The sequence below is a fragment of the Trachurus trachurus genome (assembly GCF_905171665.1).
Source record: "Trachurus trachurus genome assembly, chromosome: 15".
NCBI classification, from domain to species: domain Eukaryota; kingdom Metazoa; phylum Chordata; class Actinopteri; order Carangiformes; family Carangidae; genus Trachurus; species Trachurus trachurus.
This window is the reverse complement of record NC_139906.1, coordinates 19683769-19708873: the sequence shown is the minus strand read 5'-3', so window position 1 is coordinate 19708873 and position 25105 is coordinate 19683769. Positions and strand designations below refer to the sequence as shown.

General features: G+C 42.7%; 1 protein-coding gene across 14 annotated transcripts in view; it reads right to left on the bottom strand.

The window, feature by feature from the left end:
• LOC310997959 (neurexin-1a-like) overlaps positions 1–25105 on the bottom strand; it is a gene marked incomplete at its 5' end in the record, with an annotated part of 248122 nt that overhangs the window by 77973 nt on the left and 145044 nt on the right. For 10 of the 14 annotated variants that reach the window (XM_083987828.1, XM_083987824.1, XM_083987818.1 and 7 more), the window contains one exon: positions 4960–5141. In XM_083987828.1, coding sequence (XP_083843954.1) covers positions 4960–5141 — 182 coding nt within the window. Of the gene's footprint in view, positions 1–4959; positions 5142–22074; positions 23175–25105 lie in introns of those variants that run through there. The other 4 variants (XM_083987820.1, XM_083987821.1, XM_083987822.1 and 1 more) reach the window with 1 other exon arrangement.

Here is a 25105-nt window from a genome sequence, read left to right as displayed (position 1 = left end):
GCAATTTCAAATTGGAAATAACACACTCTCTTTAGGTTTTGAACCTGTTTAAAATGCATATCATCACCAAGGCACTAAAAACAACATCCCAACTCTATATTGCTACCATAGCAACAGAAAAAAAAGTAGGCTTCCAAACTGTGAGGCGACAACTGTTCAAACACAACGTTAACACCAGACAAATAAATAAAAAAAACAATTTAAAAATGTTCAGATGGAGATGGGACCAAACACTTAATCCACACCCACACACATGTTAACAGTAGTATGTTTTTTTTCCTTTTGCACTAATTCTATTTATAATACATATAAACATACATGAAATAATCACATGCTATCGGATTTATACGCCTTGACTAAGCAAGCAGCACAGGGAAGCTGTATTTACCAGTGAATCCTGTGGGCATTACATGCAGGTCTGTTGTATGTCTGTGTGCACAGGAGGTAATTACCAGGCCTGAGACCTTCACAGGAGGAGTGCGTGAGAATAAGATACTTTCCCTGGGAAGGTGTTTTAATAGGAGTATTGGGGATAGCGTGACACAAGTTCCCTCCTGAGACCTTGCAGCACCTCTCCCAGGTAACAATCTCACCTGTAGCAGCAAATCAGCCTGTACGATATTCACTTAATGAAGCCCGCAATCGTGCATAATCAGAGCTCCAACAGTAAGGTGAACTACGAAAACACATAAAAGATGACATTTTCCTACTCGAGAGTGGAGATACTCAGACACTGGGCTTGATAGTCTCTCTTCTCAAGCCATTTTACATGATTAATAGGGTAGAGAGCAGGAGTTGAAACTGCAATTAAAGGTGTCTTCCATCAGAAGAAGAAGCCCCTTTCTGGTAGTCAGCTAAAGGAGGACCGAGGGGAGCAATGCTCCACCAGAGAAGTCATTATTTCTCCACCATCTTCTCTGCTCTATGGAATATATTAACTTCACAGTGTCGCTGTGTCTATGCCAGTGTGCCTTCAATGCTTGTTTTTTTTAAAGGGATGCTTGCAATTAGAAGAAGGGGAAGAATAAAGTGCTTGGAATAGTCCATAACACAGAGATTGAGTGGAAGCACAAAACAAGCTCAGTGGGCCCCAAGGGGCCCCGCCTGAGTCTGAGGAGAGCCTCTGATACTGACTGTCACTGCTGCTCATTGACAACAAGAAAGAAAGAAAACAACTGCGGCGCCTCCATTTCAGGATAAATGCCTTCCTAAAAATGTACAGATGGATTTCCAATAAGAGACACCCACCATTGTTTGTGCAGAAAAATAAATAATACTTTCTTTGTCAGGGATAAAATACCTTAAGAGCGTCAAAGGAACATCTACCTCTACTTTACTCTGTGCAGGCATTACACAGAGAAATGCATTAGCATGTTTTACAGAGAGGGTGGCACACATCCACGTCTTATAAACTTTGTTCCAATTCTTCTTCTGTATGGATTACCCTGCTGCACAGATGAACTAAGGATCATTACATCCATAATTCCCTGTTTTGCATAATGTCATTGTGACTATTTCCCTGGACTTGACTTTCAGCTACAGTGCAATTAATTATATATACGAACATACTTTGCCAGGCCACACTATCATGTACAGACAAGTCTTATATCCTTGCGGGATACTTGTTCGAGTAGCCTCATGAATATGCCTCACCTGCGAAAAAGTGAAAGGGATTGTGCAGAATCATAATTGGAGGTACGGCAGAAACATTATTATGGATCTGGTCCTGCTTCCATGTGCGCTACAGTAATGAGCCCGAGGAAAGTGATTGTCGTACATTTGATGGTTCGCTGACTTCACAGTCATTGTCTTTATCTGCGATAGAAAGGAGAGGCGGGGGGACGGATCACAATTCCTTTGAGGTGCATTTAAATCATAGTCTCCACATATTACTCAGAAAATTCCCTCTTGAGAGTGCGAGCTGAGATGGCGTCCTTCAAGCCCCGCTGGGTTTCCTGTCATCATGAAATGGGAGCAGGAGATTAGGGGGGTAAGGGATGTAGAGGATGAAGAAGGAGGGGGGTAAATACTGAAATCTGGTCTAATCCCATCTCATACAGCTGAAGATACACTCCTTCTAAGACATTTGTGCTCAGAGCTGAGGTAACTGAAAGGAATGAGGGGAATACCATTGGGAATCAGCCGTATAATAAATTGTTTGCAAAGTATGCATCCCTGAATATTCAATAATGGAAATCAACAGTCTGTCACACTCATTAAATACATTTACTTTAGCAAATAAGGCTATCTGGCCATTAGGGGTGAAACTAACCACCTTCCACCACAATGTTATTGCAAATTAAGTCACAGGCTGAGTATATTATAATATTATTCCATATGATGGTATGATCCACTAAGGGCACAGTTCAACCAAACAAGGTTTTCGCAGGTGACTGGCTGAGTGCTGCCTTTCTTGCATAAAAAATGCATCGAAGTGGCAATTTTGCACACCTCATTGTGTTTAATGGAGCGCTATAAAACACGTCCTTTCCAGTGTAATTAATGAAGGGAAGACAGGAGCGTGAAACACATATCTAGAGGGTTTGCATCAAAAAGTATTTCTAATTTCCTAATTTATTATGATTTAATTTTCTGGTATTATTCCATTTGGCTACAGCACACAGGTTAGAGGAAATCCTGTATGACAATTGAGTGTTACAGATGTTAAGTCTTTTAAAAACATACTTTTAACATAATGACAATTTTATTGTATTTATGTTATTTAATTTTTAATTTGATGGCCTCATTTGTAACTGTTCCAGATTACCCTCTTGTAATGTGCCTCCATCCGGAGTCATTTGAGTGTCTAACAGTCCTGCTGCTCATCTTCACGTTCACATGTCTCCCTTCTGTCTCTTTAAAATTCCTTTTTTCCCCCCTCCTCTCTATCTTGCGCTTCTCTCATTTTCTAATGAAATGCAACATTTCACAAAGCCTCCAGATTAATGTGCAGAAATAAATAAATAAGTGGAAGCATTCAGAGCAACCGCTGATGCTAGAGGAGAGGGGATTCTCACAACCCACTGCCCCTGCTGTAAGAACATGCCTTATCAACAGTTTCTCCCTGTAAAATATCAATGGGAACGCCACACATTTCATCAACAAGGCTGTGCATGCGTCTGCTGTAAGAAGCATGATCTCTTAACCTTGTTATTCCATGCGAGACTCCACGCTCTCACCTCAACTGTCTGTGCAGCTCAGGCCTCTCACCTCTAACATTCAGCACAAGTAGAACCTAAAGCCCAACATGCAGGCTGAGGCTGTCTTCTTAAGAGGTCTTTCCATTAAGATCCTACCAGTGTATTTCCTCAGCAACCCTCTCTTTGTGTTTGTCTTTGGCCCCAGTCCAAGAAAAAGATGTTGTAATGTATGGAACAGACTGTATACACAGTATCTTTTAAAATGTGCTCACATGCTACAGCTGCAGTGCACCAGGTGCAAACCACAGTGATTATTCACATGTATCTCTAGTCATAAGGGTCTGGATGAGAATTACCTTCACGATATTCAAATGAACTGCAAAAGCTTTGAGCTGTTCACAAATAAGCAAGTCAGTGTGAGCATACAAGCAGTGGAGTAAATTTATATGTATATTAATTCAGCTGAGCGTTGGGATCAGCTGCCTGTAAAAAAAAAAGAACATAAAAAAAGAGTCCTGTCTATGCAAATTGTGGGAGAGGACATGTTTCATCACACATGAAAATTGTGTATAAAGGAAATTTTCGCCTGTTTCATCCTTGTTCAGGTGTTTCATGCAGGTGGAAAAGAGCCCAGAAAGCGACAGAACACACACGAGGATCGCCAAACATTTACACATCTGAGTAAGCACATCTGTCCTTTTACACCCATATTTCAATTTATGTTCTTTTGAACATTCTGCTTGTGTGTCCCTTTGTGGCATTTGGTAATGAATGTTGCAAGAAAAAGGTTGTATCATTTTAAATTGGCCGGTTACTCCTAGATTAAAACTAGGGGCTAAAAACCACTTCAATTGGCCAAGGGGCTTTGGGAGGAAAATAAAGAATAAAAAAATAAGTGTGGCAAAAAAAAGAGAGAAAAAAAAAATCAGTTCCACACAGAGCGAGCATGGAGGTGTCTCATAAGAACAACATCACGACTGCTGCGTGTCCCGAGGACAGGCCTCCTTATGTCACTGCGTGCTTACTGTATGTGTGAATCTTGGTGTGTGGGCAGCTGAGGTTGAGGCAAACTTTGAGACCTATTTCATGTTTGTGTGTGTGTGCGTGTGTGTGTAGGTCTATAATTTCCCTGTGTGTGTGTATATGTGCGTGCAATGCTCCTGTATGCTCCTGGCTAGCATCAGTGTTGTTGTCAGTAAATGGGTGCTAGCGAGAGGGAGGTCATGTGGTAGCCAGCAGAAATTATGTCCAGGTCAAAGATGCACTGTAGGGAACCAAACCTTATTACCACACCATTTCCCTCACTTTCTGCAACACACACACACACACACACAGCAGCTGTAACATAACAAGACGAAGCAACCACTCATCTTCTCTTTTTTTTTTTAACCACACACTACATTAACATACTGGTACTTGCCATTACATGGTGACCTCCTCCATCTTTTGCGGTTAGAGAATTCAACAGTTAGCATCACCATTAAAGCCTCTGAAAACTCCACTTCAGATCTCATCCTACATAATAACAAATATTCCCCACTAAATAAGAAACACAATTTAGAAGACATATCTTGATCTGATTCAAATACTCCTAACCCAGAAAGTAAATGACATCATCATCTTTATTCAAACTGAGCCCCACCCCCTTCAAATCAGTGAGAGAAGCTCAGTAAGAGTAAGAAAGAAATACTTTGAAAAAGCATAGCTATCCCATTGCTCAGTGTAAGAAGACAAGTGACCAAATGTGTTTCAGGGGCTTTAACTTAATGTGCTGCTGGAACAGTGTATTGTAAAGTGAACTGAGATGATCTTGACTTACGATGTGGAGCTTTAAGAAGTCTCCGAGACCAGAGGAGCTGTCCACCCTCACCAGGACAGCATCCTTCAGGTGCGTGCTGAAACCGATGGCTAGCCGGTCTGCCCTCGTGCTGGGACGGTCATTCGGCGGCCACGTGTATGTGATCAGTCCGCCATCTCGCCCAAATATGTACGTTGTTCCCGCTGAAAGAGCAAACACAAAGGGAAAAAGGAAGAAGATGTTAGCAGTGTATCTTCCATTACAACCAGATGTGAACCACTGACTGTCAACACAAACATTATTACAACAGCAAAGCCGGCATTGATGCCGCGTGTGTACAGAGCACCGTCAGTTTAGAGTGTTATATTGTGCTGAGTAATGACTTTGCAAAGCTCTGAGCAACATATCACTCTTGAGCAGCTCTCAGCTCCGTCTGGGGGTTTAAGTACACTCATGTCAATTCATGAGTCTGGGAAAATTCAACGGAAATTAGGGAGGCAGGTACCGCTTCTCTCATTATGCTGCACAATTACTCAGTTTTACTGCCACTGCCTGCTTCACCTCCAGAGGGAAGAGATACAAGTGAGTTTGCAGTCAGATTCCCCCGGTGCCCAGGTAGCCAGCGTGGCAGAGGGGCACCTCCCCATCTCTCGCGCTTCATTAGCAGCCTCAAAGGCAGGCGCAGCAAGCAACATTATTGACTGCCTGGTCCAATTATGTCCTTCTTGTGACCTCCAAGCCAACTATTTCCTGTCTTGCTGCATTACCTCGTTGTCTCTTGAAGCTGTATGAAAGGTTTGAACACGACCTGGTGGATGGAAGAGTGGTTCTAATTACCCAGCTATTCAGTGCGAAGAAGCCTTGCGGCAGTTTGCCGGTGACCTAGTCAAAGTGATGGTTAGAAATAAGTTCTTCCTGAGTAATGAAAGGAGTAGGCTATTAAAATGTGGGAGTGTGTTGGTGTGTAAAGCCTCAGTCTCAGGTAGTGATGGTTGCCAACCATCCAGTGCTTCACCGTGTCAGAGCTGCCAGAGTCGCCTCAATCAAATAAGTGCCTATTTCTTTCCAATTACAAACCCTCATTAAGGCAGCATTACAATCCTTTTTTTCTTTTTTTATCAGGACATAGAGTAGTACGGTCATAGAACAGGTGTGTGTATGTGTGTGTAAGTGAGAACGAACGAGTACGTGATTGGGAAATAAATGTCTGTGAGAAAGCCTGAAAATGAATGCAGCTGTCAGATTAGCATAAAAACAGCTATCTTCATGAAAAATTAGACAAGGGGCTCTGCTAGTGTGTTATGCATGTGTGCGTGTGTGTGTGTGTATGTGAAAAAGAGAGAGAGGGAGAAACAGAGAGTGCGCAAGAGGGAGACAGAGTGTGTTAATATTCATAGGGGCAGGGAGTTAAACAGCCTTAGCCTGAACAATAGATTATAAATCATTCTGACTGTAATTCCAATATTTTCTTGTAAACCAGTTCACAAGGATATAAAACTATCGATAAATTCTACATTTATTTATATATTTCTGTTGTTTCTTCTCCCTCTGGCCTTTCGTCATGGCATAGTAGTGATTAAAGTGTGCCGCTCTACTCTCAAGTTCCTTTTCCAATTTCATTCCCTTATTTGAGTCAATACACACTGTCAACCATTAGCTAAAAAGAATTGCATCATTAATTAACAATAATGTGATTAACAGATGACGCTGGGACATACAGATCTATGGTGGGATTTATTGTTTTCATAAAGCATAACTCGCATTTGTAAAACATAATGAAATAACACTGTAAGCATTCTTGTTCTCCTAATGGATAAAGCCTCATGAAGCTTGATGACTTCCACAAAGGAAAAGACATTATGTGTAATATATTTGCGAGGCAGGCATCATTTCTTTTTCATGAGGTCTGGCGGCTACTGCTGAAAAGCCTTCTTGTTCCTCTAATGCATATCTGATGTTGGCCCCTTCACAGAGCAATCTCCAATTCGTGTAGCTCATGCCGGACTGTTGTCACTGTCTCGGAGTTTCCCCCCAAGCCACCAAACACTTGCTCCATGCTCCAGCTTATTATAATTAAGCTCTTTTAAACCATGTCAGTGTTGGAACTCACTGGGCCCTTAAGCGTCCATTTCCCCCTCTGTCTATTCATACAATTTGACACCCACTTTATCCCAGTGACAGCTTATTTACTGTTGGTGAAGTCAAAAAAAAAAAAAAAACTATCATAGGGAGATTGCTCATTTCACTGGACTGGTGTGCAGATCTGGCTGGTGTCACCCTTAAGCTAAGTGGATGAGGCGAGACCCCTCATGTCAAGGCACCAGGGGTCAACAGCCCCTCTGTGACAGGGCAGATTATATAAATGGTTCCCAAACAGATCCAGGGAGTTCACATAATAAGGAAGGCGATATGATGTGGTGAAGCAGCCTAAAATCCATGTCAGATTGCAAGAGTGGTGGGGGAAAAAAAAAAAAAAAAACTCCTTGAGGGACTGTTGAGGATTAAGATACACGGAGAAACATGGCTAATGCACACCTACACAGTTGTGCAGTGGCATGAAATCAGCAGACACGTGCCAGTGTAACTCCAGTGGTGGGAGTAATTATGCACTGGCTCCATATTTGTTATTTCTGCGCTCTCCTGGGACACAGAGTCTGATATGGATCTGTTGTAGTCATTAGATACAGTAGTGTCCTGGAAATACTTGCCTGTTTGTTGTCTCTTTAATATGACAAGAGTTTTATTCCCCCATTCACCCACTCTCTAATGAAAAAACAAAAAACAAATGAAAGGACTGTATCTAGGTACAATGAGGATGGTTGGAGATGCAAAGTGCTTAGGAGGTGTAGATCTACACAATGCAACCCTGAGAAACAGAAAGTAATTAAGATTTCCTTGCCTCTTATACTCCCACATGCATTTATGTCTCCTACATTCATATGCATTTCCCCAGGGACGTCATAGTGCAGAATGCACTGAGAGGCACTGTGTTTTGAAGCAGGTATAGTGCTAGGTCTTACTCGAGGCTATTACAGACGATCAGACCTGCAGAATGAACTCCTCAACCACAAGCCTTCCCCTGTAAAAGGATAATGAATTAATCTGCCCTCATGTTGGACTACATTGAGCACTGGCGGCTCGCTGCTGTGTCAGTTAACATCAAAGAAGATAAACATTGGCAGATCAAACACTCTGCTTTCATTAAAAATGTAGCACCATCCCAGGAGTTCCCATGCATTTGGCCAAATAGGTGTGTGGGATAGTAGACCGTAGAATAGCAAACACGACCTGTGTGTGCGCGCGTAAGAGCTCTCCTGGCGCTGGCTTCTCAATGTCTCAATCTATTTCTGCTGCAATGAAGCAGGGGCATATAGCAATCTGGCCTATAAGTGCTGTAACATGGAGTATCACATGAAGAGGCGTACGGGTGCGAGCAGAGGAAGGTGCACTGGCTCGGTGCCTCGGCGCAGCAGCCGCGAGGTGGTTAGTATACGTAGAGAGCAGGCAGCATGTTTGACTATAGGCTCGGCTAAGGTCGGGCCCGCAGACTGTCTTTCCTCTGACCTCCAACACGACCATCATAACGAGCCTCATATTACCACCTCTGCCGAGAAACTGGGGAGAAATCCAATCATAATTACATAGTTGTGATGGAAATATGAAAAGGAAAGATGACATTATGGATCTGCTTTCTGTCAGCACCTAGCAATCGCGTTGCTCTCTATTTGCTGCCAAGGATTTCCCGTAATGACTGGTGTGCAAAAATAGATTACCCCAAGATGAGGCATATAGTGTGGCTTTTTTTTTTATTATTAATTTTTGATCATTTCCGTGAATCTCATGAATGGAATTTCAAAGTGGAATAACCTCTTTTCCCAGCCGTGCCTTGCTTATATCCATATATCTTATAAATAGACAAACACACAGCTTTAAAGTTACATCTAACTTAGATCTTTACAATGGAAATGGGTTCAGTGAGAAGAGTATCTGTAACATCTGCAAAGCATGTCTTCTCTCTTTAACAGAACTAGGTAGATTGACATTTACACAACCTGCTACGTGTTATACATCCACGATCTATTAAAAAGGACAAAACTATATTGAGAATAACATCATTTGGTTTTATCTTTGGTCCGTTCCTAACCCTCCTGGGAGGAGTACAATTAAAAGGAGCTTAATGATGTCTATTGAATTACCATTTCAGTTTCCACAAAAATCATTACCACGATTTATGAGGACACTATTATCCAATCAAACACTATCGGATCTGGTGAAGGAGCTATCCCCGATCAATGCTCCTGAAGATTTAGAGCCATGAGGGAAAATTGTAAGTCAAAGTGATTTTTTTTTTCTCTCCACCCCCCCAGATCTACCTCTGACCTTTTGGGACAATTAAATGGTCTGATAGCCAAGGAGATGAGGTGGTAAAAAGAATATTTGGTTATGAGCAAAAGTGTTGAAACTCATAGCTAATTAAACATCTTTTCAGCTGAATGTTCCAACTTGGCAGCGATTACAAAGCTGTGTATGACAGAGATGGTGGAGTAGGGGCAACGTTCACACAGCCTCTGTCTGTGTATGATTAAACGGTACATCACACCCCATGATCCAAAATAATGATGCCACTACACTGACATCTACCCATCTATAACCTGGACGTTTTGTTTTTCCACAGCATTATTCCCCTTCAGGTTTCTTCAGCACTATCACACTTGTTCATGCACCAGGAATAACAGAGGATGGATTTGACTGATTAGGTAGATTATGTGTTGCATCTATTTTTTTTTTTAACTCCTAGCCAGTCTATAGGTTTTTAACAGGCCAAAGAATGACAGCAAACAGGGATTTCAGCTTCTGTATTTGAGCTCATGTACATTTCATTATTATATTTCATCTGTGTGTGCGTTGTTTGTTACCAAGTGATCTTGGGAGGATATACAGAGAATCTATGGCTTTGTTTCACAGTCTCTTCCTGTTATTTTTTAATGAATGTAGAACCATGAGTCACATCATTCAAGCAGCTGTGCACATTGCGATCAAGGACAAAAAGTTTTTGTAGCGATAGCAAGTTGTTTAAGAAAAGATTTTCTTGTTGTTTAGGAAGGAAAATGTCGGTATCATATGACATGATGCAGTTCATTTAATGAACTTTGTGCCTGTAAAATTTAATTACATAACTACAGTACAGAAGGTTTTTTTTTAATGCAACTTCCTGTTGATTTCCGCGCTGATTCGTTCTGCCTCCTTCCTCTGTCCTCTAAACTGACCACATCTTTCATGAAATTTATGTTCTCTGTGTTGCTGCTGCTGTTGCTGTAAATGTAAGACGTTACTTCCTGTACACCAAAAGATGTTTTCCCGGGAGGACTGTACTACCCTGTTGGTGTACGCCAGCCGGGGCTTTGTGTTCGCCAGGGTGACATTTCTGTCAGGGTTTTGTCTTGTCTGTGCCTGTGTGGCGTTGTGGCGACACGCTGTGAACTTTACGGCTCCACGACACAAGGACAAGAGCTATGGTATGAAGCATCACCTTGGATCTCTGCTCGTCCTGTTCACCTTCCGAGTTCACGCCAAAGGTGGTGTGTGGTGCACTGCAGTCATGTCCTGTGCTACTTAATCAAGTCATGTGTGCATGTTCCGATCCTACTCATAGGCTTACCTAAGTCCTTTTGTGGATATGTAGGCCAATTTGACTTTGATGTAATTCCCTCAAGCAGGAAAAAAATAGCTTAATTTTTTTTTCACCCAAAGTATATCCACATGTGGCTGGGCTATGAATGAGGAGACGGCTGGTGGATACACCTTTCCTAAAGCCGGCCAGCTCCTGTCTAATGCCACTGAACCATTTCTTTCATGTGGCAAGGAAGCTCTTAGCACCGGGGCAGCAGGGTAGCCTAATATGTTATCTCCTTCCAAGCTGATTAAATTTAAAGTGCCGTATACTCGCGCGAGCAAAATTTTGCACCTTTTCCACATGGACGCAGGGCCCCTCTTTTTTGTGGTAGATCTCTTTTGTAGTGCTCTCTGCTGTACATCAGGAGTTGTCAGAGTGCTCTGCTTTGACTGGTGATGAAAACCACATCTATTGAAAATGTGTTCATGATTCATGCCCACTGCCACAGCACCACACTCGCAACTGCAGATTTTTGGTCATGCCAAAAGACATAAACTGCGTGGCATAGTAAATTTATTTTTATTTACTTATTTAGCCACATTTGCTGAGTAACAGATTTATAGCCCTGAGTTATTTCGAACAGCGAATGCAAGATTTCTATGTCAAAGGGGTCAACACAAGATGGTAATTAGTTAAATTATTAAAATGAAAATGTCTTAATTCATGACTTTTTGGTGATTTAAGCACCATGTTTGAGCTATGTTGTCTGTCAGTTTTGTTATATTAACTTGTTATAACTTTTGTTTAACCTTTGGTGGCCACACTAAAACACAGTTGTTGTTTTTTTTTAATTTTTGTCCTATTTTGACTCAACTCACTGTGGTAATTAATTGTTGTATATTGAGTATGTGGCTTTTGTCTTATGATTGTCATTATAATGAGTCACAACACAGCAAATGACAAAATTAGAATTATTAGAACTGTTATTTTCCCCCTCACATACAATTCAATCCACAGGTTTTAAACCAGGGTTTGTATGTGAGTCATGGTGCGATTTATTTACAGTTTCCTTCCTAATAAATTGACAGAACTGTTTATGACAGTATTTTGTGATCTACAGGGTGAAAAAAGAGACATCCAAGCCCCCCTGTGCAAACACGACTCTAATAAGTTGACATGTAGCAACAACTTTGAATCTGGTGTTATCCAATGTTCAGACTGCTGCTCTGGAAATTAATGCAAATTGGTGCAAATTTAAATAGGTGATGCCTGATTTGCATGTTTAAGCATAACATTTCTGAAAACTTAAAATGCAAAAATCCACCTGTAGTTTTTTGCTTTAAGAAAACAGATGCCTTCAGGGAACAAAATGAACAAAACACCGACCCTCCTGTCAAGTGTCATTTTTGCAGCTGATGTGGCCAAATACTTTGACATGTGAGGTGATTAATTGCCTGTCATCTTTGACTGGCAGCCTTTTTGTGTTAGGATAATTAAGTGCAGTGAACAACAGTGGCTTGGAAAATATGAGTTCAGAGCAATTGTATTTCCAGTTGTTTAGACCAGGCAGTTATACCACAGCCTGTGGTTGTTGGTCCTGTGGGTACAAATGAAGAAAATTCAGCTGGACAATAAAATCTAGCAACCGTGTTATAGTGCTTGCTCCCCATGGCCCCCCACCCAATCGGTATTTCTATATTTGTTCATTGTTCTATTGCAGTATGGTGAGGTCCTTTCAACAATTTAAACCCCGCTCTCGAGCTTTGCTGGTGGAAAAAAAAAAAACATTCTGTATCCTCAGCGGTGTGTGAGCAGCCCTCTGGGAGACTAAAAAGACTATGGATTGTTGACTCGTCTTAATCCTCAACACAAACAACTGCCTCTCTCATAATGGGATATGCCGTTAGAACAGAACCGGCAGGCATGAGAAAAGGTTTCATCGGAGGTTAAGGCTGGAACAATCTTGCACAACATGCGACAGAAATGACAGCAAAACAAACTCTCAATATGACCATTTACTGTAACAAATACGTTTGGAGAGGAGGACTCCCTCAACAAGATAAAAATAAATATATAAATAAAACACAGCATTGCGGTTTTGAGTGAGCATCTCATCCATTTTATACATAATTGTGTAAAGGGTGCAGAGCCGATACATTTATGTGAGAATGGAAAGGGAAACTGGGCAATTTCAGCAGCCAGTCTATAACTGCTGCACCCATAACATAAAAAACTGTATATTCTGCACACTCTGCTTTGCTTCCTTCCACATTTCTCTCTCTTTCTTTTTTTTTTCTTTTTGAAGTGATAAATCCTTCCCTCAGTCTTTATCAGAGGGCCAGAGCTGAGCTATTCTCTTTGCAGTCAGCAGAAAGCGGAGTGGACAGAGGTGCTAAATCAAGCCAGGGCTCAGACGGCCTGCTTACTTTGTGTTGCCTTAATAAGTCTGGGCATATTGGCATATATACAGCACGGTCAATATAAACTTTTACACTTCATTGCCCAGAGACTTAATCTTCCACCAGCCGATAGGGTATTCAATGATATCTGCTGTTTGAGATTGAGATATCATGAGCACCTAAGCTAACATTGCGTGGTATCTTGTAATGCTCCTAGGCTGAGTATTTCAATGATGACAATGGCAAAACATTTTTATTGATATAAGTCAATGCAATTAAACAATTATTTTGACACTTGAAATTGTTTTCTATAAATCAATAAGTACACTAGGGAAAGAGGAAACGGGGAGAAATACATCTACATATAAGAAACAGGCAGACACCCTTAGTCGTGAGGCTAGACGAGGCAAACATTCTAATTAGCCCATTTTCACAGTATTGTTTTAACAATATCCAGTGACCTATGAGCCTTAAGCTCTTTCTAATGAAGACAATCCCGGAGCAGCGTTTCCACATAGGACAGCTGACAGTGTCCAACCTGCCTTCATAAGCTGCAAAGGATTAACCCCCCCTCAGCCCCTCCACGCCCTCTCTCTCTCTCTCTCTCTCTCTCTCTCTCTCTCTCTCCCTCTTACTGCTTTGCTAATTTGATGTAATTAAATTAAGTGGAGACTAAAAGTGGGGCATTGCTGCTTGCCCCCATGATTGGTCATCCCTATTAGAGGGTATAAGATGCCGGCTCCAAAATCATAGGAGCAATGAAACCTAATAAACACACACACACACACACACACACACACACACGCAGAGTAAGAGAGGGAGAGAGAGAAAGAGGCAGAAAGAAGCATATGAGCACTTCAGTTGGACCTTAAGGCGAGTACAGTACAAAATGACCACATCAAAGAAGGAGGAGGAGGAAGAGAGGTAGGGAAACAAAGAAATAGGGGAAGTGGTATATGGTGTATATTTGAAGCCTTTCTCAACAATAAGCTAATAAGCTAATAAAAATCATCTGTAACAGCAGTCTGAATTAGAAAAAAATAAGTGGATTTCTGCCGGTAGTTATTGGTTATCAATGTTGTGTCCTTCTATTATACCAGATCCTGTCAGATGAATAATTTCCAAAAACAGTGTCCTCACAGCCAGTGATGTTGATAATAACATTATTATGTTATTATTATTATTATTACATTAAGAGATCTATGCTTTCTTCTAAAGCACAGACACTACATTACTGTATGGTAATAAATGACTGACACATTGGGCTTCTGTCATTTAGTTTTGTCACTATTTCATGTTAATAATCGCACCTAAACACAACACCTATCACAATACGGAATATGATACAGTGTGATCACAACACCTGAAGTTGAAAACATAGCAAAAAAAAAAAAAAACTCCTTAACAAGGGTACAGAACGGGATGGGTGACAAACTTTGTTTTAACATATCCAACAAACTCTTTTTAGCAGCTCAGTATTAATGAAAGAAAAGAAAAACAGTTAAGAAAAGCACAAAGAAAAGAAAGGGGGAATCTTTGCACTATAAATAGTGTAACTTTAGAATACATTACTGAACTGAAGCTGAACTGAACTTAGGCAGTTTTGCATGGTGCAAGTATTGTAGATTTTGGCTCTATTGCACAGTGAAGGGAGGCTCGGGAAGGAACTGCATCCCAGCCAGTACAGAAAATCGGGGCGATTCTGCCAACATATAGCATGTTAGTATTGTGTTAGATTATTGACTCCAAATCCAGCTAAAGCAGGTATAAACTGGTTTGACAGAAATTGAGAATCAAGCAAATCTGCCCCTGCATCACACTGGTGCAGTACTTGGCCATATTTTATCCTCACACTGCTCTGAAGAGATAAGCCTTCACCTCATCATGACAGGGCCCCGGGGGAGCCATACCAACCACCCTCGCTCTTCATGGCAGGGGACCATCAATTCATGGTTGAGGTAAAGTTCTGCCCCCTGGGCTGGTAACATTATGCCATGAATGCTCAGTCGACCAGTGCCACTCACACCCTTCTGCCCCCTCGTCGGCCATGCTCACTTCCCCTAAGCCCTAAGTGATACATGAGCCCCTGCCTTGTGGAGCAGAATGGCCCATCCAGGCAGAGCTGACAAGACCCAGTGTCTTAATGGAGCAATACACCAAACGGGCCCTTTGTTACCCCGACCAGCTGCATATCTGCCTCCCCAGCCAGCATCCTTGGCTCTGATAGAGGTGTCTCACAGTATCGACAGCTTCTAATTTACTCTCTCATCATCACTTGCCTCATTTGCTCCTCAGATACAATGCTCCCTTTCTCTCGGTTCAGGTCAGCCATTTTGTTTGCCAGCAATTTGTTGATTAGATTTTTCTGCATTCAGTGTTTAATTTGCCTGCCAGCAAAACACATATCAAAGTTAGTCTTAAGGAAAACGGAGCATCGGTTGATCCGCGGCTTTTTCATTCCCACTTAAAAAGCCCCGTTTGACTGATTACATGCCATCAGACATCAGTGCATTATTTAGCTGCGGTGTGTCTGCGCGCTAGCATGTACCAAGTGACGCAGACTCCAAACGGTCTCTAGAAGCTGTTGTTTTCTCTATTAGGGAGCCAACAGATGTGTAGTATGACTGCAGTTCTAATTACTGAAAAAGACAAGTGTGGGGGATAATTACACAGTGGAAGTGAGGCAGAAAACGGAGTCCGGGGCCAGAGCTCTGATCTGAGACTAGAGACAACTCTGGCTGCCCATCAGCATATGCAGCCCAACCTGCATCAGCACAAATGCTGCTCCCACAAAGAGGCTGCTTTGGGATCAGACACTGTGCTTTACAGAGCACATTTCTTTCATTAGCACTATTCTTAAAAGGAAATGATAACACTCTACAATAGACTGGCATAATTACAAAATAGTTGTGCTGCAGGAGGGCTTTTTTCTTAAAATCACTTAAAATGTCCATATTTCTGCCTCTTAATTAAAGAGAGTGTATCAGGTAAAACCCTCTCCATCATCGTTCTTTTAATAATTGCTGCAGGTTATGCACATGTGCAGTAGGTGGCAAGTAAAGTGGAGCATAAACAAGACCGCAAACACTCAGTTGTGTATATGTAACACATACTGTTACACTCCTATTCATGGTCTCTGGAAATCCTGATGTGCGACACAAAATCACATATATTAGAAAATGCGGGGATTAATCTAACAATTTATAACAGAAAACAAGGCTGTTGCTGATGCTAATGTGCTAATTTTCATCGTGTCCCTGCGTGACACTGCTTTATTTTTACTGTTTACTCCTTTTTGTAAGCTGTACCCAGGAGACAGCGAACGCGCCTCAGCCTTAATTGCTGGATTAAACATCTGCTTTGCCTATTGCTGAGTAGCCTCACTTTGTAAGTAAGCCTCTACTAAGTGGCGAGATATGTATTATTTAATGAGCTGCATATCTTATGGAAATGATACAATAAAATGAATCTGGAGAAGATCAAGAAATGACAAAAAAATAAATAAATATCGCCAGGAATAAACTTTCCATGAGCATGTATGTGTTGCAGAGGGAGGGTTTGTTGTGCAGCAACAACCGAGGCCTTTTGTGGTTTATACACAGCTCTTATCAACAGGCAGTGTAGGAGCACCATGAGAGAGCTGTCCTCTATCTCACACAGATGCCACGGATCTGCCAGCAAATAAATATATAACACGGGGCAAAAAAAAGAAATGTGCGTGGGTATGCATTGTATTTCTACACTATGTTGCAAAATATATGCTAATATTAGCTTGTACTTAGGTGTTAGGCAGGCGTGTTTTTATCAGCCCTTGCCAGCAGGCCTGAGGCTCTAAGAGATGGAAGGAGCAATGAGGAAGGTGAATTCCCACACAATCCTATTAGAGTGGATTAGGGGGCAGCTTTCTTTCTGTTGCCACTCTGCTGCAGGTGAGCAATTGTGAATAGAAAAAAAAAATATATATATTATATATATATGACGTGTGTTTCTTATTGAGAACTCCTATTATGAGAGTTTGAGACTGTCATTAAGGAAACATACATGATATCAAAGCTGGGAGGCAATGATTTGTGTGCTAAGAATAATTATAATGTTGTCAATCAAACCACCCACACAGAAGAGCTTGAGGATCGTTTTAAGTAGTGTGAAATTTAAGTAAAGGCCCATGATCGATCAGATGATCAATGGCAATCATACATTTCTGCCCTCTGCAAACTGGCCACCACAGAAACCCATCCTCGGTGGCCTCCCCTGTGGCCGGGGGCATTCAGGCAGTGGAGGCTGAAAGATCTCACCCTCCATCTTCTGTTGTTTGTCCTTTGACCTTTCCTAGACCCAATTAGTCCGTCACTGAGGGAGTTATCACTGTGCAAGTGCCTCTCGCGCAGGGCAATTAGATTCCCATATACCTTCCAAGTGCACATCTTCCTTTATGGCCCATTTCAAATAACAGCCAATAATACGTTATGCATTATTTAAATTGAACTTTTTCTCATGTGCAAATTTGCATTTCGCTCCAACTATATCTCCGTTCATACTCTTCAGCCGTGACAATGACTCAGAGTGATCAAAGAGATGAAAGACGATTTGGGAGAGTGTTGATCTTTGTGTGAGCAGTGAACTTGTGCATTTCCGAGTGAATGTGCATGAGTGTGAATGTGTGTGTACATATAGTGTATATATATATATATATATATATAGGCATGACTGGCGCAGAGATAGCTGCTGCCTCATTGTGATGACAGAGAATGAGGCTTCTCCAGGGTGACTGAACGCGGGTCAGATTAGATTTTTTTTTTTTTTAAGCCTTTCTACATTCTTGATCTCTGATTTATTCATTTCAGTTTATCTATTTTTTTGTACCTCTTTCTGGAAAACGGAAAGGCATTTATAAAGTCGATCAGCATGGGCAATTATAGTTAATGCTGGTATGAAGGGAAAAGAAACAGTCAATACGGAAACAACCAACTCTATATTTATAATGTATTCCTTTTACGTAATCTTTCTCTTACTGCTTTCGTTGCCATATTATTAAACATGAATTTATCATCTTTGGCATGTCTAAACTCGACTGGCCTAATTCTGAGTATGATTACACAATCACTCCTAGTTTTTCCTTTTTCATTTCGAGATTTGCAGTGTATCCTGTCGTTAAAAAAAATTAGTTCCAATGCACCCAGGCAAATAGTTAAATTTACTGTCTGGTAGTTGTTTTTCCAATTTCCTTGCCAAACGTTGAGTTTTCTCGTTCACAGTTGTTAGATGTCACATGGATGTAACACCAGCGATGAAAATTGACTAGACAACTTGTCATTTTAAGTATTTTTTTTCTTGTATTACCTTTAAAAAAGAAAGCCAGAGGTGTAAACAGACAGACGGAATGTATGAACAAGAAAGGGGGAGATAGGAGGAGAGAAGATGCTTTTGATGATGATTCACTCAGTGCCTTATGGGTAAAGAGCTCCCTGACTCAATCTCATCCAGGACCTATGCATGTGAGGGGCGCAGACATCCCCTTGAGTCAAAGGAAGGGGGGCCCTTCTTCTCTCTCTCTCCCTCTCCATCTTCCAAGTCTCTAATCCGAAACCGGACACATTACTCAGCTGACCCCCTCGCTGCCCACCGCACGCACAGTCAGGTCTCATTTCCTTTCATGCCAACCATAGCCTGGTCACCACCGAAACCACACAGACCACTGCAGGCGCAAAAGCCTGCCCACTCTGTCTGCTTGGATGGGCTCTGTGGAGCAAACGGGGGGGTTAGGCAGAGTGGTTAGTGGAAAGAAATGAAGTGCAAATGAAGGCAGTAGGGAAGGAAGGAAGGAAAGAAGGAGGGAAGGAAGGAAGGAAGAGAGATAAGAAGAAGGAAGTGAGTGGGAGAGTATCTTGAGATGCAAGTAGGTTAAAGACCTAAAGCACACACAAATAAAAAAAGAGGGTGTTTGTGTTCCCGCACATCAGAGGAGGAGGAGAACAAAATGACTCTCTCATTCGTGGGTCAATAACTGCCTGTGCTCCCTCTAGAGCTGAGGAACATGTACTCAGATCCTTATCAGGGCAGCTATCATCACTGCCGCCTCGCAGAAGCAGAGATACTGTCATCCTCACACTATCGCAGAATGACATCAGCTCAGAGACATGGGAGTAATTACATTATACAAGCCCACAACACACCGGCAGCAAGGCAACATCAGAGACCATCCTCTTTCTCCCTCCTCTCCCTCCCTCTCTTTCTCTCTCTCTCTATTTCCCTCTTCTTCTTTCACTTCCTCTTCTTTCTGTCTCTCTGCTTCTCTTTCTCCATCTCCTTTTATTCCTTCCCTCTGTCTTTCTCCTCTCATCTGTTCTCTGCAGCAATGTCAGCACGACGAGCACTGTCTCTAATCCATTCAACTATTAGCTCTGAAGGTGCAGAGCTTAAAAATGGATTATAATCACTTAAATTGCGTCGGCAACTTTGATCAAAACGCGGGGTTTCGGGAACACAAAAGCCATCTACGCGGTAGTCGAAGCAGATGTTTGGGGGAGGGGCTAGGGTGGGGGGCTGGGGGGTGGTCATTAGAAAGTCCACTGTCCTGTTTAAACTCTCAAACACTTTCCCTATTGATCGCATCATCTCATCTCTCCAGCCTCAATGAATAAGAGAAGCAGGTACAGAAGAAAATATGATAACCTAGTTATCCAGCGTATCGAGTATCGTATCCAGGAAAGAACACTATCACCTCTGGGAGTCTATTCATGATGAATGGTGCGTCTGCAACTCAGAGTTGATACTGTCTGAACCTCATTACTGCTAGCCCTAAACAAACAATGCATCACACTCCAACTCAATTTCATACATCCTGACCATGGTAATTTTCTTCTTCTTTTCCACATAAATCAATGACAGATATAAGAGTTCAACACACAAGGAAACACGGGATGTGTTCTCTTACAGGATGCTGGTATGTGGAGAGAGTAATATGTGCTTTCCAATGTAATCACTGACACGAGTTTTGTGCTCACATGGTGGAGAATATGGATGGAACGCAGAGTTTCTAAATTTAGCTACATGGTAAGTGAAAATGCACTTTTTCACTTACCATGTTTTATGAAATACAGATGGAGGATATTTGCATATAGAACTAACTGTCAGCGCTCTATTAGCTTTGTTTGGTCTAATCACTTGAGACAATATTAAATGCACTGCATCAGTAATAGTGAAAGGCAGGTACAGTTACGTAAGTATTGCAAATAGGATTAGATTTTAACATTGACTGTGACACCAAACACTACGAGAGAGAGAGAGAGAGAGAGAGAGAGAGAGAGAGAGAGAGAGAGAGAGAGAGAGAGAGAGAGAGAGAGAGAGAGAGAGAGAGAGAGAGACAGACAGTGAGAATGAAAGGAGTTGAAGGTAACATACGGTTTTGTTTCTGTTCTTTAAAACAAAGATATCAGGCAAAAAAAAAGGGTGTAGAATCAAACCTGAGGGGCTTTGGCTCTTGCAACCGCAATTAAGCCTGGAAAAAATGGAGCTGTACAACTCTGTTTAATTGCTGCAGAGAACAGACACCCCGTGTAAGGAACCGGCCCCATGAAAATTAAACCAATTGCAGCACAGCTTAGACAACAGCACTGGGGTTTTACAGCAGCAGGTTTTGTCCTGGAGCCAGGTACCATGTTGAACAGCATGTCTCCCATTTTGCATTTATGCACCCTCCGCGCGCTGATCAACCAAACATTTAATCACGTTTCTGAGAAAGCTGCTTTCTTTCTTTGGGCCCCTGCAATCCATCTTCATCTCTCTCTCTCTCTCTCTCTCTCTCTCTTACTCCCTCCCTCTGCATGTGTGTGTGGCGATAACAGCACGGAAGAGCGGCCATGATAACTGTGATATTAAGTCATGGAATCTGCCTGAAAGCACCACATGCCCTCTGGGGCCTCGGGGAGAGCAGGAGGCGAGTGTTGTCCGCTCCAGACAGGTCATGGCAGAGTGGCCTAATTGCCTCTCTTGTTGTCTCAGCAGGCCGGCAAACCTCCCATCTTCCTCATCATCACTGAGGAGCACTGACTCCCTCGTTCCTCCAGATCTGACTCTGCCCAGTGATCCGGGCCCCGGCCGGCCTTGTCTCTTGAGCTGCTCCGATAAAAACATCCTGAAATCACCACTGATGCTCTCTCACCACATTATCAATCACCTACCAACTGCCCAACTTTAATATGAGAACATTACAGTAGAGACTGCTCAGTGCTCGTCTATACTCACTGGAACCAAGGGTACTTCAGCATTACGTCAGTGTAAAAAAAACAGTGGTGATTACGTCACTCAAAAAATATAACTGGGTTTGATGACTAAAGAAAATGAAGTATTTTGGTCCCCTTTGCTGTCACACAGCCTCAGTCTTAATAATCTGCAACAGTCCCAACTTCCGGTGAAATTCACACAGCGATAAATGCAAGTGGAGACAAGTGTCGAAAAAAAGTGAAAAAGAAAAAAAAAACCTGCAGTATGTCTAAAATCATTCACACATACTGTACTGAGGCAAGAATGCTGCAGTCTACCGTGAATACTTGGGGTAAGGTTATATAATTCCTACATAGTTGGGACTCTGGCTCTCCCTCGTCCCCTGTCCTCACTCATAATGCCTGTGTCATGAACCTTCTTGCCACACAGGGTAAAGAGGCCTCGTCTACACTCCATGCTGGGCAGGGGCCAGGAGCGGCTCGACGCCCTGCGGAGCCGGAGGCAACACATCTTTGTCTCTTTCAAAAACCCAGGGGCAACATTGGAGCGCCACAGCCTTCTAATCCTGTCTAATCTGGACACAGTGGAGCATCTGGAGATAGGGATATGGCTAATCTCAGACACGGAGACAGAGGGCACTTTGCTGAGGAGGAAAAAGAAGGGGGATGGAACTAAGCTTCACTTCGCTGTGTCTTACATAGCAGTGTGTTCGTGTGTGTCTTGGGAAGGGCATTCTTAAAAAACAGAAAAAGTAAACAATATCAAGTGGTATTTGAAGACTAAATGGCAGTGAAGCCTGATAAGAGTTAACAGCAGTGATGAAATCTAACCCAACAACTGCTTTAAGAAGTTACTGTATATGCAACGTGCATACAGACGATGAGACAAAGGAATACTTACTGTGCCCTGCTCTTAGGGATGCAGGTGATCTGTGGATAGCAATAGGCACAATATGGTGACGCTTGTTTCCATGGGAGAGGTGAATGTGGTGGAGACTCTCCACAGCACCTGGTTCTGACCCGGCCACAAAGCCCAGGGCCAGGGCAGTGATCCACAAGGCCAGGTGGGCGAGTGAAGCTGAACTCCGGTTTAGGGGCTCCGCTACGGGCCTCAGGGGAGCAAAGTGTGACCTCCAGCCTTCCAACATCTTCCCTGAGTGGCCAGATGAGGCTTCAGATCAAGGTGGAACTTGCGGTGAGCCTCAAAGCCCCATACTCCTCCTCCTCACCTTGCCAAATCTCACTATGCCCAGAGACACTCGCACAGATCCACAGAGAAAGAAGAAAAAAAAATAGCAAAAGGGACAAAACACAAAATGTCGGTTGTAGGGGTGGAGGGGGCTCTTGCTGTTCTCCACTGAGTTAGGAAATCCGTAGCAGCACCCAGAGAGGTAAAGATGTATCATAAATCATCATACAAAAACCAATCAAAAACATTCACTCAAGAAATTAGGGCAACCTCAAACAGCAATGGAGAAATCCCAGCTTGCTCCAATTCCCCTAGTTCCCTTGTTCTCTGTGTTTCTCTCTCTTTCTTCTTCTGTTAAGCCCTCACAAAATTAGAAACATTTTCCCATGAAAAAAAAACTGTTAAATATTCCCAAAAACAAAAAACACAAAAACCCCCACAATTGCCGGGAAAAGAAGAAAGCCAACTTCAGAGGAGACCGACAGAACCTGCACAAAGTGAATTTCTTCATAAAACCAAGACAGACATTCTGAGTTTCCCTCTTTTTCCTCCTCCAGCGGTCTCAAAGGATGTCCAGAGGAATGGGACCATAGTTAAATCCGAGTCTCATCTGCATGTGTCCGACAGCTGCAGCAGCGCGCGGGAGACGGCGTAATTGCACCTGTAAGTTGTGCCAAGTAGCGCACCCGCTCCCCATCTAGAGATCTCTGCTCTCAATGAGACCAAGCGATAGCAACGACAGTACCTGAGAGAGCATAGCCCTGGGCAGGAACACACACTCACACACAGGCAGCATCGGCAGCGCCGTTCCAGAAGATGTGCGCAAGAGGAAGAGGAGAGGGAGAGAGAGAGAGGGAGGGAGGGAGAGAGAGAAAGCGAGAGAGAGAGAGAGAGAGGGAGAGGGAGAGGAGGAGGAGAAGGAGGAGGAGGACAGAGGGAGGGGGGAGCCTCAACAGCCAGCCAGGAAGCAGGAGGGAGAGTGGCTATGCAAATGGGCAGCATTCACAGAGCGAATCACTGGTGCCTGAGTGCATTGCAGAGGAAGATCCTATTTAGGCAGAATAGCAGGAATTGAAGCTATGTCCCCCAGCCCTGATTCCTTTCACAGTCTATCTCTACTCTCCCTGTTCAGCCTCTTTCCCATTCCTCTCTGCTGTGTGGACATTCATGAGCAGTAGAAAAAAAAGCAAATGAGAATGCAGGACAGGCTAAATTCATTTCTGTTTTCTACTTGTATCATCTCATTTCCCCCCAGATTCCTTTATTCTTCCTCTTTCTCCCTCCCTCTATCTCCCTCTCTTTTCCTTTTTCTTCTTCTGTCTTCTAAATTTAGAAAAGTTGTAGGAAATAGTCCCGTGGATATAAAAAACTGGAGCCAAGCGGTCCAGCCCAGTCCTTTCCTCTCCATTGTCCAGGAAAACTGGGTCTATAGGTTCTCAACCCACCGGACTCTGCAGTCTGTCGTTAGCAAGATTTTAGAAGAGTGATGATGCTGCAGCTCACATACAGTGGGCAATTCCCTCTCTTTCTTTCTTTCGCTCTCTCTCACTCTCTCGTACGAACATATGAATACACACATACACGCACACACACTCGCGCGCACACACATACGTAAACAAAGCTTGCACAGTGCCAGAGCTTGCAGTTGAGCGCTGTCCACAGGGAGGGGGTGAATCTGGGCAAGTCTGCCTCGCCTGCTAATAAAAGACCATTTCTCACAAGAGAGGGAATGCTGATTGCACACTCCGTGTGCAGCATGGGTTACGGGAATGTGGAGAACATGTGGAAATAAAAGCCCTGCTGATAAACACAATCCGGTTCAGCTGGGAAGTGTGCTCAGTGTTCAGAGATCAGGACTGGAGAGCACAAGGCTCAGCTGCAGTGTGCCTGCTTCTGTTTGCACTGGCCATTCAACATCCTCCACTTCGAAACGCACTGTTCTAAGCTGGAGGAGGAAAAAAAAAACCTGTAAGCACTGCTGAGCCGATCTTTACAGTTTACAGGGAATACACAGCATTTCATGCCCAAAGAAAGCACAACTTAGACGGCGTGACACAGAGGATAATGTGTCTGTCTCCATTTTCTTCCCCTTCTTTTTTTTCCTCTTTTCACTTGAATGTTCACATGAAGGAACCCCGAGGAAAGCAAGAACCAAGATGAACATTAATGACGAACATTTCGCTTGATCCATTTACCGACTGCAAATGCGTTCGAGGTGAGGGCTCAGATACTTTATCGTTATATGATGAGCACAACTGGTTGGATGAATAAAATCTGCCATCTGGCCTGAAGACAGATTAGGAGACCTGCTATTTTTCTCTTGTATCTGGTTTGGTGTTCCAATAAAGCAGTGAAAAAACGATTAAAGTGGAACACAGACGCTGCACACATTAGGCAACTGTGTTGTTCTCACCTTGTAGAATCTCAATAACTTGGTCCAGCCACCTGGTGCTAAAAAAGTCAGCAGCAAAGGAACCACTGCTCCCCTCTCATTTGCAATGGTGAAGAGGAATGTTCCTGCTGAATGTATTTACACTTTTATAATTATCAGCAGTGCAATCTGCATAATTACACCTAATAAGGCAATCTATCAGGGCTGCTTGCCAAGGACAACAGCAACTTACCATGTCCTCAACAGAAAACTTCTGCAGAGAAACAAAATACGATCTGACACGGCAGAGCTTCACATCAGGGTGAATATACACACACTTTTTTTTTCTTTTTCTTTTTAAGTTTGCACTGG